Raw genomic sequence first — 15,283 nt, forward strand, 5'->3', positions numbered from 1 at the left:
ACATGGGGCCTGATTTATAAAACAGTGTGTAGGATTCATACTGTAAAACCTGATAAGTTAAGCCTAGTTTATGCTTCTGCGTCATGTCGACGCGACGAGAGCATTCGAAGTTCTGTGTCAAGGGAACGCGTTGCTCTGCAATTCACCGCCATGCCGCTAGGGGTATGAGGCTGTGTGTTTGTGTGGTTTCAGGGGTTATAGCCGAATCCTTGCTTTTTCTTGCAAATGTTGAAGCGCAGGCGACAGAGAAGACGTTTACGGAGGTGGTCTGTACGACCACTAAACCGGTCGAGGCTGGGAACGGGTGAATTTACAACACTGGTTCACCCACTGAGGGAATTATGTTCTGAGCGGACTAATCACAGCGCTTGCGGTCCGCGTCAACGCGACGCGTAGTTAGGATTTTTTTCGACATGACACAGAAGCATAAACTAGGCTTTAGTTAATGATGAAACTGATTGCCTTGAACCATTAAAGTTTATTAACTTTAACAATTTAAAGTAAAAAATTATTGGATTTAAGCAAAAGTAACTCAAATAATTACTGATGAGGCAACTTGAATATATATAAAGTTAACATTACCAATCCCTATAAGTTACCTGAACTTAAAAGTAATTAGTATTTTATACTGATAGGCAGTATTTACCCAAACTTATTTACAATGTGTTGACAGAATGTTTCTGAATTAAGTAAGAGTAACTTAAATGAACTTTCTTTATATAAATGTTACCACTTAAGTTGCATTTACTTGGTTGTCTTCCACTAAAGAAAATTATTAAATTGTAGTTGTGATAACTTAAAACTTTGTTATGTCTACTCACTTCATTTGAGGAAACTGATTGCCTTAAACCTTTTAAGCTCTATTAACTCAAAATAACTTAAACCATGTATTTAGTTGAATGCTGAACACTCATAACTGAAGAAGGTATATTTCTATGTTCACATATAAGGTTGACATCTCTAAAACTGAAAGTTTTCTCCTCTCAACAAGTTTTCCTTCAGTCAGGTTTAAAAAAAAAAAAAAGCTTAGCCAATACTAAACATAAATTTGGTCCATGAAGCACAAAATCTTTTTCTATACATTTAAGTCACCAGCTTCATTTGTGAATATTTTGGACACCAAACATTGGTCAGATCAGTGATCTCTGTCACCAGAAAGGTTTAAGACCCATTTTTGTTTTGCCTTTATTGATAATAAAAAAATATGTATTTATATTTATATATTATATTTATCACATTTTGGTGTTAAAGAACAAAAGTGAAAACACCACAGAAACCATGCAAAAATAGCTATTATAGCTATTATAACACACACATCAGAACATTTAACTGAGGTGCCATAGTTTAATGTTTATATCATCGTCTATTGACATCTGATATCAGAAAATGTTTAGACTAAAAGCATTGTGTAAATGATACTGTTTCAGACTTAACACTTCAGCCAATCCTCCATCAGCATAGTGGCAAGTAGATAATGAGTGAATTAAACCTTTTCTTTGAACTATCCCTTAAAGCTGTGGAAATGCAAAATAATGCAAAAATACCTTGCAAGTCTTGAAGACCTCAGATGAATCCTCCTTTAAGTAGAATGGTAGGCCAGCCAGGGCTGCTGTTCGATCGCAGTGATGTTGTTCTTGTCCTGTTGAACAAAAATACACAGGTTAGGCATAGATGGATGTTCAATTCAATTCAATTTTATTTGTGTAGCGCGGCAGAGAGACAGAGAGAAGTGTTCCCCCAGCAGTCTAGACCTATAGCAGCATAACTAAGGGATGGTTCAGGACTCACCTGATCCAGAACTAACGATAGGCTTTATCAAAAAGGAACGTTTTAAGTTTAACTTTAAATGCAGAGATGGTGTCTGCCTCCTGAACCCAGAGTGGGAGTTGGTTCCACAGGAGAGGAGCCTGGTAGCTGAATGCTCTACCTCCTGTTCTACTCTTACAGACTCTTGGAACCACAAGAGAGCCTGTGTTTTGTGAATGAAGTGATCTATTTGGATAATATGGTGTAATCAGGTCTTTGATATATGAAGGGGCTTGAATGTTAAGGGCTTTAAATGTGAGGAGCAGGATCTTGAATTCTATTCTGATTCTTACAGGGAGCCAATGTAGAGAAGCTCAAATAGGAGTAATATGATCTCTCCTTGTAGTTCCTGTCAGCACTCGTGTTGCAGCATTTCGGACCAAGTGGAAGCTTTTTACATTCTTCCTGGAACATCCTGATAATAAGGAATTGCAGTAATCTAGTCTAGAGGTAACAAGTGCGTGGACTAGTTTCTCAGCATCCTTCTGACACAGGATGTTTCTAATTTTCTTAATATTGTGCAGTTGGAAGAAAGCTGTCCCAGAGACTTGTTTTATGTGTTGGTCAAATGACATGTCCTGGTCGAACACAACTCCAAGGTTCCTCACAGTGGAGCTGGAGGCCAAACTGACACCATCCAAGGTAACTATCTGTTCAGAGAGTGATTCCCTAAGATGTTTAGGGCCAATTACAACAACCTCAGGTTTGTCTGAATTTAGAAGTAAGAAGTTTTGGGTCATCCAGGCCTTGATGTTCTTGAGACATTCCTGAAGTTCAACTAAGTGATTGGATTCATCAGGCTTCATAGAAATGTACAACCGGGTGTCATCTGCGTAACAATGGTAGTGTATGTGGTGCTTTCTCATGATGTTGCCTAAGGGGAGCATGTATAAGCTGAAGAGTATCGGTCCAAGGACAGAACCTTGTGGAGCTCCATAACTAACTTGCATGTGCATGGAGGGGTCATTGTTGTTGTTAACAAATTGAAATCTATCTGATAAATATGATTTTAACCAGTCTAGTGCAGTTCCTCTGATCCCTATATGTTGTTCTAGTCTCTGTAACAGGATCTTGTGATCTATGGTGTCAAATGCTGCACTAAGATCCAACAGGATGAGTACAGAGACAAGTCCATCATCTGAAGCCATGAAAAGGTCATTAGTCACTTTCAATAGTGCTGTTTCTGTGCAGCGATGGATTCTAAATCCTGACTGGAATTTTCCAGCAAACCGTTACTATCTAAGTAATCACACAGCTGGTTAGCAAAAGCTCTGGATTGATGTTGGGGGTCTCCTTTTCACATTCAACATTGATCTAAAACACAAAATATATTTTACCTGTTTATTATATGCCTGTAAAACATCTTCCATCTACTCGCCAAACCTTACTGTCTCCCTCTTTTTGTAGAGCTTTAGCAGCAGTGGTGTGTATTTTGTCACGGTTATGTATTTTTCTACTTTCCTCTCATGTTCCCTCCTGTGTTCCTCTCATGTTCCTCTCATGTTCCCTTCTGCCTTCCTCTGTGCTCCACCCTGTGATTCTCCTGTGTTGTTCTCTGTGTCCCTCTCCTGTGTTCCCCTCCTTGTCCCTCGCTATGTTTCACCCTGTGCCTCTCCCGTGTTCATCCCTGTCTTGGTTATTGTATTTTGTTCTCGTTGATAAGTTTGTTCAGTGTTTCCTGTTTTATTTTGTAGTCCTTGCTCCCTGTGTTTTCACCCTTTGACTTCCTGCCCTCATCAGGTTCACCTGTTTGTCTTGTGCCACCTGTCCCCAGTTACTCATTAGTTCAAGTGTGTATTTAAGTCTTTGTGTTCCCCCCATGTGATGGTTGGTTCGTCGATTCTTCAATTCTTGTCATGTTCATGTGTCCCGTCAGCTCTCGTCACGTTTCCCCGTAAATTGTTTCCTGTCCTTCCTTGTTCCACTCCTGTTTTTGAGTGCGACTTTTGTTTCTTGAAGATTTCTTTTGTTACGTTTACCTTTTAAATAAAAGACACTTTTTGTTAAACAATATTTAGTTTCTGCCTTTCCCTTCCCTTTTTTCCTACCACGTTCGTTCCCTCCCCACGCACCTCCAAACCTGACACAGGAAGCATAGAAGGAAGATTTTGATTGGTGATCTTGTGGAATTCAGTGTAGAGCTGCATGGAAAACAACATGACAGGATATAGACAAATAGACACACAATATTAAACTCAAGCCCTTTTTCCAGATCAAGTAGTGTCTTGTAAACAATTTAATTGCTCTTTTTTGAATTGTTTTATTCACTTGGGCTTTAGGAAAGAGTGCAGGTCATCTGTCTTTTAGTTCGGCAATTGGAGGAGCTGAATTCACAATTTCTTCACACCTTAGTGCAAACGCACGGTGCATTAGTTGGTGGATGACAATCATGTCTCTTTCAATTGATGTCTTCTTAATCTGCTCCATCACCTGAAACCTCATGGTCTCCAATCTTTCCTTAATTTCTCCCAGTGGATAATTAGGAAGGAAGTTGACTTCCCCTCTTTTGGGTCTTTTGATGTTGGTTCTGGATGCTGCACCTTCTGGATTGGTCCTGCTGCGCTTTTATCTTTTATGTCAGCCCTCCTCAGTTTTGTCCTGTAGTTGCCCATTCTGAAGCGCAAGCTGTTCTTCCAACCCTCATACATTGTTTTGGAACCTTTTTCTTTCAGAGCCTCTGAAGCATTGCTGTTTGGTACTAGGATATGCTTCAGCAGCATTACATCTATCATGTTGTGTTTTTGATCTCTGATCAACCTGAGAGTTTTTCCCTCCTTCACATATGAAGAGTTGCCCTCTCTTAGACCATACTCCACCTCATATGAGAATGTTGGAACAAAAAATATCTCTGGCCATCGACAAAGACACTGTTGAATCTTTGTCATCACACAGGAACACTGCTGGTTGAACTAAAATCTAAATCAACAAATCTAACTATCTTAATGGTTGCCTTGATTAGAAGGTCCTTTATGTTAACTAAATTACAGAGGGCATTGTCAAACTCTGTGTCTTGGAACTGAAGTCAAAAGTCATAGACCAAGTTCAACTTATTTTTCACCTCCAATATGAGGGCATTTACGGTCTCAGGACGAGAGGGCAAAATAAGCCTCTCAGCATTGATATTATCTAGTATGACCCTTAATTTTAGGACAGCATTCAGATCCATTTACACTGTATTAGGAAGACCTGTAACACAACACAAACAAATGGTTACTTCAGGTGCTGGCTCTATATAGACCACCCACAAAAATCAATACATAAACTGCTCGCTTATTATTAGACATAAACCTTACACATTTGCTAATAAACACAGTAACTTCCTGGAGTCCTGTCATCATTAACTGCTTTCACATATGCACTAAACTAAGTTGATTCTCTGCAGTTTCTCCAGAGGAGGTGCGATGTCTGAAAAACGTCTATTGTGAGGCTACCTCAACCAGTGGAGTCTCCAAGAAGTCGCATGCTCCCAAGCAAGCTAAAGTCCAGCACATAAATACCCTTGTATTTTTTACAATATACAAATTAAATAGATAAGTTAGTGGATTTTTTTTTTGCAGGGCAGCCATTATCCCCCATTTCCATTCTTTATGTTAAACCAAGTTAACTAGCTGCTTACAACAGTAACTTTCCCAAAAGATTGACATTTTCCTTTCAACAGGCAAGGACTGCTTACATTTTTTCAGCAGAGCATGGTATAAATGGAACAATGCACTCTTAAGTGTAGGCTAATCATTCATCTTATTCACAAATATAACTAAGCATCATATTGTAATGATATCCTCCAACACATAGTGGGAAACAAATATCACCTTTGAAAATGTCCAGTCTGTCCAGAAGGGTGTTCATTAGAATTTGTAGCAGTCAAGACAGACGTTTAACCTCCCTCTGGTCAACCAGAAAAGAGGCTAAGGAGGGCTGCTTGCTGTTGTGCTGCTCCTTTACTCAGACACTGGAATGAAATGTTTAGTTGTCAGAATTAGCTTGCCAAAAACTTTGCAGGCAACCTGTGGTATTTGATCAGTTAACTGCCACTCAAATTTCAATGCCTGGCCCTCCATGCATTTATGATTTGTTAGCTCATAAGACCATAAATGTTCAATATACAGTACCAGCTCTCATAGCCTTTCAGTGGAGAAGATGTCATTCCTGCAATTCAGCATGTGTCCCAGTGCAAAAAAACATGCCTGCCACAAAAATTGTCCCATCAATGGATGAGGGTTTTGTGCCATATACCCTGCTGCTGTCTGTGATGCTGGATATTAATGCATGTGTATCAGTAGGCAGTGACTCAACATAGATAGACTCCACTTTTGAAGTTTGTACTTGTGGCTTGAAAAACCACTTGGACTAGTTTTTCAGCATCCTTCTGAGACAGGATATTTCTAATTTGTTTTACAATATTGCGCAGGTGGAAGAAAGCTGTTCTAGAGACATGTCACCAGTCAGTCACGTGCACAGATAGACCCCTAGTGGTGCTCAAGCACCTGCCCTTTTGCTCTTAAGGCGTCACACCTGCTGAAAACGCTTGCCTTTTCATACAAAGAGCATCCATGCATAACGCATAGCCTACACGTTTTGTACTAATGAAATCTGTGATTTCAAAGCCTTGTCCAGCTGTTTACTGACGTTTGTCATGTTCAATGAAAAGAGAGGGGGAGAGAGATACAGACAGCTGCAGCAGACAGACAGACAGATAATTTAAAGACAGTTTTACTGTGTTACAAATTAGGAGTCTATGTGGGGAAGAAAGACTCTCTGACCTTCTCCTGCTTGCCATTGACCAAGACATACAAATAAACCAGAATGAAGTCATACAAATCTTCCAAGAGATGGCACCAAGGAGAATCCTCCTGTGAAGTAGCTGAACAACCCTGCTCCCTTCACCTCTTTTGTAAACACTTGTATTTTATAGAATATATTGGCTTGAGCACCTGTCCCCAAAAATGTCTGTGCACATGCCTGTCCTGTCACCAGTACTTAAAATGATCCACAAAATTAAGTGCACTCAGAATAACTGAGTTATTAATACAATAATTCATTTTTGAGTTTTAATTATTGAGAAAGAGTGGCCTCAAATGTTTTAACACACAGGTGGATGGACGGTAATGAGTGGAGGGAAGAGGGTGAGGGGGAGAGGTTAAGGTGTAAGAGTTGGGATGAGGGGATGATTGACGGGTTAGAGGGAGACGAAGTATGGGAGAGGAGATTAAAAGAAGTTGGAGCATTTGGGGAGAAAATTGTGGAACCTCCTGCTCATCGTCCCGTTGCTCTCCTCTCTCTTCCTCCTGTATTTCTTCTCCTCCTTCTCTCTCTTCTTCCAGTTTTTCTTCTCCTCCCTCTTTCTCTTCTTCCTTTCGTTTTTCTCCTTCTTGGCCCTCTATTTGTAGCTATTGGTCTTCAAGATCTGTTCCTGACAAGACAGAGACAGCATAAGTTTCACTCTGTTCTTTTTCAAAGTCTGAATCTGAAATAGAAATCAGAATGAGCTGTTCTGTAACGTACCTCCCGCTCAATGCTCTGCTGGATCATGAGTTTTATCATGTCCTTAAGCTTGATTTCCTTTTCGAGCATCTCCTCGTGCTTGGTGGACCACCTCTCATCTGAGTCTCTCAGTTGTTTTTGCATCTAGTCTATTTTTTGGGACCTGGCCTCATTTTTGAGGATGCAGTGCCGCAGTTTGTCCTCCAAGTTCTCTTGTTCTTAGCCTGTTTGAGCTTCAGATTTACATTCAGGAAGATGATTTCTTCCTCTTTCACTTTAAAGCTGCCGTTTCTGAGCTCATTCTCCAGCTCCTTCACTCTGGCTTTTGCAGACCCCACGAGCTGAACTAAGCTGGTCAGGTTGTCTTTGGATTTCAGAAGTGAGGCAGAAGACTCCATCTTTCAAACCCCAGCTCCTCCATACGGGTCTTTTCGGCCTTCAGCTCTGTGTTTTCTACCTCCACCTCCTTTAGCCAGGCGATTTCAGCCTTCAGCTTCTCAAGATGTGCGTTTTCAGCCTTCAGCCGGGTGTTTTCAGCCTTCAACCAGGTGTTTTCTTTCTCCAGCTCCATCAGCCCGTAGTTGTTAGCCTTCAGCTCCTCTAGACGGTTGTTTTCAGCCTTCAACTGGGGGTTTTCAGCCTTCAGCATTTTCAGATGGTTATTTTCAGCCTTTAGCTCCTCCAGACTGGCGTTTTCAGCCGTTAGCTGGGTGTTTTTTACCTCCAGCTCCTTAAGACATGCGTTTTCAGCCTTCAGCTGGGTGTTTTCTACCTCCACCCCTTTTAGAAAGGCGTTTTCAGCCTCCAGCCCCTCAAAACGTGCGTTTTCAGTCTTCAGCCGGGTGTTTTCATCCTTCAACCAGTTGTTTTCTATCTCCAGCCCCATCAGCATGTAGTTTCCAGCCCCCAGACAGTTCTTTTCAGCCTTCAATTGAGGCTTTTCAGTCTTCAGCCCCTTCAGACGGGCATTTTCGGCTGCATGCTCGTGGTTCTCCCTCTTCAAGTCCTGGTGGGCTTGACCGAGTGCCTGCAGCATTTTGCTAATGTTGCAAATGTATTGCTGGGTTGCATCTTTGGGTTGCACTTTTTCAAATAACTGAAAAACACAAACATACAAAGAACAAATGAAAGCACACTCCCTAAAAGGTGTTTCTTCTGATTCACAATAGCTAACAGCAGCCTCATGTCAGGGAAACTACTGTTACATACTGACACAAAATGTTACTTTAGTCTGAATGTCAGACAACTATTGTTGAAAATTCATCCCCTCTGGAAAATTATTTATAATAGTTGTATTTGTTGGAGTTTTGGTAAAAGATAAAGAAATGAAAGACAATCTAAGGTGGTTTGAACAAGTGTAACACTTAAGTAAAGTTTGCCTGAAAGTCTATCCTGCTTAAAAAAGTCTTACCTCATTTTCTGAGCTGTTGATCCTCTCCATGTCGATTAATAGTTGCTGCAGTGTAGCAATAAGGTTTCTGTAGAGTTTGTTCTTTTGTAGCTGTGTACAAAAGTTGTAGTAGAGTATTATCTTGCGACGGTCGAAGGTTGCAGGAAAGTATGTCAAGTAAGTGTGTGCTTCCACTGACAAAAGAGGTGAGCTAATTGGCTATGATCTATAGTCTATTCTACAACACACACTCATCCTCCTATGATCAACTTCAAAGTCATACAATAAGTGTACACACCATCATAGGCAAAGCTGTGTGTGTGTGTGTGTGTGTGTGTGTGAGTGTGAGTGTGAGTGTGTGTGTGTGTGTGTGTGTCCCTCTCTCTCTCTGTCATGGCAGAGTGAGTGTGTGTGGAGCTGAGAGCTGGTGGTGGTGACTGAACATTTAATCGTATCATTTGCTTTAGTTTCTCACAATTTAATGTTATTTTTCTCACATAGTTTAATAATCATTTCAGTTAACTAAATTATTTTTTCATTGTTAGTTTTAGTTTTAGTATAAGGTTTCGTTAACTACAATAACCCTGCTCTGATCTCGAGTCTTATAAAAAATGCTGGTGTTTTAAAAACATTGTCTGCACTGTAACTGATGACCAGCTGTCTGTTCCACACTTTTTAACTGATTGATGTATTTTTAATTATTCTGTTTACATGAGCACTTCATTTAAAAAACTTGTAACAAGTAAAATATGTAAATAAAAATGTTTTTGTAAACATTCATTCATTTTCTAACAAATACATGTGGATGGAGGGTGAGGAGGGGAGGGAAGAGGGTAATGAGGGGGAGGGGTTAAGGTGTAAGGGAGTGGGTGGAGTTGGGATGAGGGGAAGTTTCACTCTGTTCTTTTTCAAAGTCTGAATCTCAAACAACTCAACAATCCAATATTATTCAAATCAGAATAAGCTGTTCTGTAACGTACCTCCCGCTCAATGCTCTGCTGGATCATGAGTTTTATCATGTCCTACAGCTGGATTTCCTTTTGGAGCATCTCCTCGTGCTTGATGGACCACCTCTCATCTGCGTCTCTCAGTTGTTTTTCCAGCTCCTCTATTTTCCGGGACCTGGCCTCATTTTCAAGGATGCAGTCCTCCAAGTTCTCCTGCAGAGCCTCACATTTAGTTTTCCACTTGTGTTGGATCTTCTTGTTCTTAGCCTGCTCAAGCTCCAGATTTGCTCGACCACCGTCTTCCTCTTTTCTCCCCAGGAAGTAAAGTTTGCCTTAAAGTCTCTCCTGCTTAGAAAAGTCTTACCTCATTTTCTGAGCTGTCAATCCTATCCATGTTGATAAACAGGTGCTGCAGTGTAGTAATAAGGTTTCTGTAGAGTATTTTCTTTTGTAGCAGTGAACAAAAGTTGTTGTGGAGTATTATTTTGCGAAGGTCGAAGGTTGCAGGAAAGTATGTCAATGTGGCGGTGGGGTATGGTTAGGGCGCCAACTGCTGGACAACAGGGAGGAGTGGCTCAGCCGATGATCCGACAGCTGTGCAGAATCAGGTGATCAGGCAATCAATAAGAGCATGCTGGTAACCTGGTTCTGTTCTCTCTCTTGTAGTAGGCTGGCATCCCGAGACCGGAGCAGCGAGCAGATGTGTGTGTGTGTGGGTTGAGAGACCTGAGTAAATATATGTGTAAGGTTGCCAGAATAGGCAACCGGAATAAAGACATTGCAAACGCCATCCTCTCCTCCACAGTCAAGTAAGTGTGTGCTTCCACTGATGAAAGAGGTGAGCTAATTGGCTATGATCTATAGTCTATTCTACAACACACACTCATCCTCCTATGATTCAATTCAATTCAATTCAATTTTATTTGTATAGCTCGTATAGCTTGTATAGCTACAACTCCAAGGTTCCTCACAGTGGAGCTGGAGGCCAAACTGATACCATCCAAGGTAACTATCTGTTCAGAGAGTGTTTCTCTAAGATGTTTAGGGCCAATTAGAACAACCTCAGGTTTGTCTGAGTTTAGAAGTAAGAAGTTTTGGGTCATCCAGGCCTTGATGTTCTTGAGACATTCCTGAAGTTGAACTAAATGATTAGATTCATCAGGCTTCATAGAAATGTACAGCTGGGTGTCGTCTGCGTAACAATGGTAGTGTATGTGGTGCTTTCTCATGATGTTTCCTAAGGGGAGCATATTTAAGCTGAAGAGCATCGGTCCAAGGACAGAACCTTGTGGAGCTACATGACTAACTTGCATGTGCATTGAGGGGTCATTGTTGTTGTTAACAAATTGAAATCTATCTGATAAATATGATTTAAACCAGTCTAGTGCAGTTCCTCTGATCCCTATATGTTGTTCTAGTCTCTGTAACAGGATCTTATGATCTATTGTGTCAAATGCTGCACTTAGATCCAACAGGACGAGTACAGAGACAAGTCCTTCATCTGAAGCCTTGAGAAGGTCATTAGTGACTTTCAATAGTGCTGTTTCTGTGCTGTGATGGATTCTAAATCCTGACTGGAATTTCTCCAGCAAACCGTTACTATCTAAGTAACCACACAACTGGTTAGCAACTGCCTTTTCTAAGATTTTTAAAATGAAGGGCAGGTTTGATATGGGTCTATAGTTAGCTAAAACCTCTGGATCAAGTGTAAGCTTTTTAAGCAGAGGTTTAATAACAGCGACCTTTAAAGCTTGAGGTACATAGCTTGTTAACAAAGACATGTTAATCTGATATAATATGGAACTGTCAATCAGGGGGAAAATTTCCTTAAAAAGTCCAGTTCGGACAGAGTCTGACTGTTGGTTTACATGATGAAACTAATGAGGTCAGTTCAGGAAGGTCAATAGAATAAAATTGGTTCAAACATAAATCTGGTTCTATGGTTTCAGGACCAGGCAATGTTTCTATGTATGTGCTATTCATTGGAAGGAGGTGGTGGATTGTATCCCTGATGGTTATAATTTTATTTGTAAAGAAGCTCATGAAATCATTGCTTCTCAGGGTTAGAGGGATAGATGGGTCAGTAGAGGTGTGACTTTCTGTCAGCCTGGCTACAGAGCTGAAGAGGAACCTGGGGTTGTTCTTATTTTCTTTTATTAATAATGAATAATAAGAAGTTCTGGCATTTCTAAGTGCTTTCTTGTAACATATCAAGCTATCCTTCCAGGCTAGATGAAAGTCATGTTTATTGTTGGAACGCCACTTCCTCTCTAGTTTCTGCGATGTCTGTTTTACAACACATGTCTGAGAATTATACCACGGAGCTGATCTCCTCTGATTTGCCTTCTTCTTTTTTAGAGGGGCGACAGCGTCGAGGATTGTTTTTAATGAAGCTGCTGTACGATTAACTAAGTTATCAACTAGTGTGGGGGTACCTTTCTGTATTGTACTGACACATGGCTGAGAGCTAAGTGTAGACGGAAGTAGTTCTTTAAATTCATTCACAGTTTTATCAGATAAACATCGACTATAATATAATTTCTGTCCAGAATCTGTGTAATTAGTAATTGTTAATTCAAATGTAATTAAAAAATGGTCGGACAGAAGAGGGTTCTTTTGAAAAATTATTACATTTTCAATGTCTATGCCATATGTCAGAACAAGATCAAGAGTGTGATTCCGACAGTGGGTGGGTTTATTCACATGTTGAATGAAACCAATCGCGTCTTTTATTGATTTGAAAGCTGAACTAAGGCTGTCGTTGGCAACATCTACATGAATGTTGAAATCACCTACTATAATTATTTTATCTGTCCTAAGAACTAGTTCTGATAGAAATTTTGAGAATTCAGATAGAAATTCTGAGTAAGGGGCAGGCGGACGATATATGATAACTAGATGAATTGGTTTATGTGATTTCAGGTTTGGATGGATGAGGCTGATTAGAAGATTTTCAAAGTAGTTATAACTTTATTTTGGTAGAGGGTTGACAGATACGTTAGATTTAGAGATTGCTGCAACCCCTCCACCTCTGCCTGTGCTTCGAGGAGTATGAGTGACCTCCGACTGACGTAGTCGGAGGTCATCATGAATAACGATCTTACTGTACTTACTCTTACCCTGAGCCAGCATTTTAAAATAGGACTCTATGTCGCCCGCTCTGGCCCCAGGAAAACATTTAATTATGGTCGCTGGTGTCGCTAACTTCACATTTCTCAGAATAGAGTCGCCAATAACCAGAGTTTGTTGCTCAGCGGGTGTGTCGCTGAGTGGGGAAAATTTATTAGAGACATGAACATGGTGGTGGTGATCTGGGAACTTCAGTTTAGGGCTACTCTTCTTATTTCGCACAGTCACCCAGCCGACCTGGTTTCCCGGCTGCTCGGGAGCTGCTAGGGGGGCTGGAGAAGCTACAGCTATTATGCTCACACCCACTACCGGGGACTGGCTAACTACATAAGCTAAAGATTTAGTCTCCATGGTGCAGAGCTGCGATTCAAAATGACTAATCCTCGCCTCCATCCTGGCAAATAGGTTACATTTAACACATACCGTTATCGCTAAAAGAGGCAGAGGAGTAACTAAACAACAAGCACACTGAGCAGGAGAGTGAGAGTGAGAAGCCATTGCTAGCTGCTAATGCTAAGGTGCTAAGCTAACACGGGCAGTGTGTAAATCATAGTGATTTAGCGAACGAGTCGCTAAGAGAGGGAGAGGTGTGTGTAAGGAATTGTACAACCGTCAATGTGACTCCAAGTTAGCTTCAGTGAGACAGAGAGTAGCAGAATAGGGAGACGAAAGAGAGAAGAGTTCAATACATGGACACCGGAAGGGACACAATACGCTCACCACAATACGTCAGCACGTCAGCCTCAGAATCCACTCAATGCAGCATCGGCAATAATTGAGGGAGCAGTAATCGAGGGAGAAAACAAAACGACAACGAAAACAAAGCTGAATTTATCTGCAATTCACTTTAGTTTTAGTCAGTTTTGCATACCTCCGGCTCAATGCTCTGCTGGATCATGAGTTTCATCATGTCCTTCAGCTTAATTTCCTTTTCGAGCATCTCCTCGTGCTTGATGGACCACCTCTCATCTGCGTCTCTCATTTGTTTTTGCAGCTCCTCTATTTTCCGGGAACTGGCCTCATTGTCAAGGATGCAGTGCCGCAGTTTGTCCTCCAAGTTCTCCTGCAGAGCCTCACATTTTGCTTTCCACTCGTGTTGGATCTTCTTGATCTTAGCCTGCTCGAGCTCCAGATTTACATTCAGGAAGACGACTTCTTCCTATTTCAGTTTAAAGCTGCAGTTTCTGAGCTCATTCTCCAGCTCCTTCACTCTGTCTTTTGCAGACCCCACGAGCTGAACTAAGCTGGTCAGGTTGTGTTTGGACTTCAGAAGTGAGGCAGAGACCCCATCTTTCCATCCCCAGCTCCTCCATACGGGCCTTTTCAGCCTTCATCTGGGTGTTTTCTCCCTCCAGCCCCTTTAGCCGGGCGATTTCAGCCTTCAGCCCCTGAAGACGTGCATTTTCAGCCTTCAGCCGCTCGTTTTCAGCCTTCAGCCAGGTGTTTTCTATCTGCAGCCCCATCAGCCCGTAGTTGTGAGCCTTCAGCTCCTCTAGACGCTTGTTTTCAGCCTTCAACCGGGGGTTTTCAGCCTTCAGCCATTTCAGATGGATATTTTCAGACTTCAGCTCCTCCAGACTGGCGTTTTCAGCCGTTAGATGGGTGTTTTTTACCTCCAGCTCCTTAAGATGTACGTTTTCAGCCTTCAGCTGGGTGTTTTCTACCTCCACCCCTTTCAGCCAGGCATTTTCAGCCTCCAGCCCCTCAAAACGTGCGTTTTCAGCCTTCAGCCAGGTGTTTTCATCCTTCAACCAGGTATTTTCTATCTCCATACCCATCACCATATAGTTTCCAGCCCCCAGCTTCTCCAGACGGCTGTTTCCAGCCTTCAACTGAGGGTTTTCAGCCTTCAGCAATTTTAGACGGGTATTTTCAACCTCCAAATCCTCCAGATGGGCATTTTCAGCTGCCAGCTCCTGGTTCTCCCTCTTCAAGTCCTGGTGGGCTTGACCGAGTGCCTGCAGCATTTTGCTAATGTTGCAAATGTATTGCTGGGTTGCATCTTTGGGTTGCACTTTTCCAAGTAACTGAAAAACACAAACATACAAAGGACAAATGAAAGCACACTCCCCAAAGGTATTTCTTCTGATTCTCATTAGCAAACAGCAGCCTCATGTCAGGCAAACTACTGTTACATACTGACACAAAATGTTACTTTAGTCTGAATGTCAGACAACTATTGTTGAAAATTCATCCCCTCTGGAAAATTATTTATAATAGTTGTATTTGTTGGAGTTTTGGTAAAAGATAAAGAAATGAAAGAAAATCTAAGGTGGTTTGAACAAGTGTAACACTTAAGTAAAGTTTGCCTTAAAGTCTCTCGTGCTTAGAAAAGTCTTACCTCATTTTCTGAGCTGTTGATCCTCTCCATGTTGATTAATAGTTGCTGCAGTGTAGCAATAAGGTTTCTGTAGAGTTTGTTCTTTTGTAGCTGTGTACAAAAGTTGTAGTAGAGTATTATCTTGCGACGGTCGAAGGTTGCAGGAAAGTATGTCAAGTAAGTGTGTGCTTCCACTGACAAAAGAGGTGA

General features: G+C 41.3%; 2 protein-coding genes across 3 annotated transcripts; both read right to left on the reverse strand.

Moving 5' to 3' along the window:
* Positions 1 to 6,840: 6,840 nt before the first annotated feature.
* Positions 6,841 to 8,886, reverse strand: LOC109632096 (girdin-like). Of its 2 annotated transcripts, XR_011246091.1 has the most exons (3): positions 8,699 to 8,886; positions 7,309 to 8,383; positions 6,841 to 7,216 (listed from the first exon to the last, which is right to left on the reverse strand). XR_011246091.1 is itself a non-coding variant. In XM_069539031.1 (2 exons), the coding sequence occupies exons 1-2, from the start codon at positions 8,726 to 8,728 to the stop codon at positions 7,661 to 7,663; spliced, it is 753 nt and encodes a 250-aa protein (XP_069395132.1). In that variant the 5' UTR covers positions 8,729 to 8,861; the 3' UTR covers positions 6,841 to 7,660. The 2 variants fall into 2 exon arrangements, 1 of the variants encoding a protein (XP_069395132.1); XM_069539031.1 differs by having other exon boundaries at positions 6,841 to 8,383; positions 8,699 to 8,861.
* A 3,688-nt stretch (positions 8,887 to 12,574) lies between these two features.
* On the reverse strand, positions 12,575 to 15,278 carry LOC138413674 (girdin-like). Its single transcript, XM_069539030.1, has 2 exons — positions 15,095 to 15,278; positions 12,575 to 14,780 (listed from the first exon to the last, which is right to left on the reverse strand). Exons 1-2 carry the CDS (start codon positions 15,122 to 15,124, stop codon positions 13,944 to 13,946), a joined length of 867 nt encoding a protein of 288 aa, XP_069395131.1. The 5' UTR covers positions 15,125 to 15,278; the 3' UTR covers positions 12,575 to 13,943.
* Between the last annotated feature and the right edge of the window lie 5 nt (positions 15,279 to 15,283).

The sequence above is a fragment of the Paralichthys olivaceus genome, chromosome 14, assembly GCF_024713975.1.
Source record: "Paralichthys olivaceus isolate ysfri-2021 chromosome 14, ASM2471397v2, whole genome shotgun sequence".
Taxonomy (NCBI): Eukaryota; Metazoa; Chordata; class Actinopteri; order Pleuronectiformes; family Paralichthyidae; genus Paralichthys; species Paralichthys olivaceus.

What these genes read in the sequence shown, in the direction of transcription:
- LOC138413674 (XM_069539030.1), bottom strand. Translation starts at nt 15,124, where the DNA reads ATGGAGAGGATCAACAGCTCAGAAAATGAG. An exon ending in TCAACAGCTCAGAAAATGAG is followed by an intron (nt 14,781 to 15,094) that starts GTAAGACTTTTC and finishes TGTGTTTTTCAG; the next exon opens with TTACTTGGAAAAGTGCAACC.
- LOC109632096 (XM_069539031.1), bottom strand. Translation starts at nt 8,728, where the DNA reads ATGGAGAGGATCAACAGCTCAGAAAATGAG. An exon ending in TCAACAGCTCAGAAAATGAG is followed by an intron (nt 8,384 to 8,698) that starts GTAAGACTTTTT and finishes TGTGTTTTTCAG; the next exon opens with TTATTTGAAAAAGTGCAACC.